The sequence below is a fragment of the Lottia gigantea genome (assembly GCF_000327385.1).
Source record: "Lottia gigantea unplaced genomic scaffold LOTGIsca_89, whole genome shotgun sequence".
Taxonomy (NCBI): Eukaryota; Metazoa; Mollusca; class Gastropoda; family Lottiidae; genus Lottia; species Lottia gigantea.
Window position 1 is genome coordinate 118,674 of NW_008710923.1, and position 1,180 is coordinate 119,853.

General features: G+C 33.8%; 1 protein-coding gene across 1 annotated transcript; it reads left to right on the top strand.

The window, feature by feature from the left end:
- Window positions 1-1,003: 1,003 nt before the first annotated feature.
- Window positions 1,004-1,153, top strand: LOTGIDRAFT_134244 (hypothetical protein; the record flags this gene model as incomplete). The annotated part of the gene is made up of 1 exon (XM_009068058.1): window positions 1,004-1,153. A coding segment is annotated over one exon (150 nt), but the record flags the coding sequence as incomplete, so codon positions are not given.
- Between the last annotated feature and the right edge of the window lie 27 nt (window positions 1,154-1,180).

Here is a 1,180-nt window from a genome sequence, read left to right on the forward strand (position 1 = left end):
GTAAAACTGCATTAAAGAGTTGATGGAGAAAGGGAAGTAATATGGTCAGTGAGTGTTTTAAGTGCTCATTAAGTATCCATCTGGGCCTGGAGCTTCCCATTTGGTAGGTTATGGATAGTTCCAGTTATTTCTTCTTTTGTAATTTCATCATCCAGCCAGTCATTCATCTCATCTGCTATAGGATTTGTTTGTAAACAGTCTAGAACAAACTCATTGAAACATTCATCAATATCAAATTTGGTTTGATTAAGAAAAGTATTGAAGTGATTATACCATTCCTCAGGGGAAACACAATTGTTCACAGTTTGGCTCACTCTTGAGGCTCTCTTTAGGCATTTCCATAAGTCTATAGTGTTGTTCGATTGAAGTGGTAACACACTGGATATATCATTAAAGTCTTTTTTCACCCTACATAGTTCTTTGAAACGATTTTTTTCTTTATTATATGCCAAACGGTCTTCCTCACGGGTTGAATTTCTCCATATGTCTAAAAGTTTGAATTTATTTTTCCTCACCTTCTCGCAATCATTGCCCCACCATCTCGGTTTAGTTTCGATTTGTCCACCATCAATAAAGAACTTAACTGCCATGTTACTTGAGCTTTCAGCATCTGAAATCAACTGAGTAAGTTGGCTCACAGCGTCGTTTATTTCACCATTATCTAGGTTTTCTACAAAACATTCCAGAAAGTTAGTACATAACACATCATTTAGTTTGGTATAAAAGGTTTCTAATGAACTGGGGTTCTATTTCATGTATTCTTAATGATATTATTATGATCTTATTGCATGTAATTAAGAGTTTTAACCAATCATAATTGTCCATATGTACAGTCTGAAAAAAAACCCAAAAGACTCTAAGTGAAAACATTCCATCCTATTTTCTCATTTACGCAAGTAATAATAGTTTATTTTTGCGAAATGTTAAGTTATTCAAAATGGAACTATGAAGAGCGCTGTTTTTTTATGATGTACAAATTATAAGAGTGATCTTGTTTTCCTTTCAGGCTTATGTTGTGTTGGGTCAGTTTTTGTTACTCAAGAAAGATGAAGATTTATTTAAAGCTTGGTTAAAAGATTCATGTGGTGCCAATGCTAAACAACAGAAAGATTGCCACACATGTTTAAAAGAATGGTGTGATAGCTTTTTATAAAGTGCTCTGTAGCTCTTTCTGTTGTGT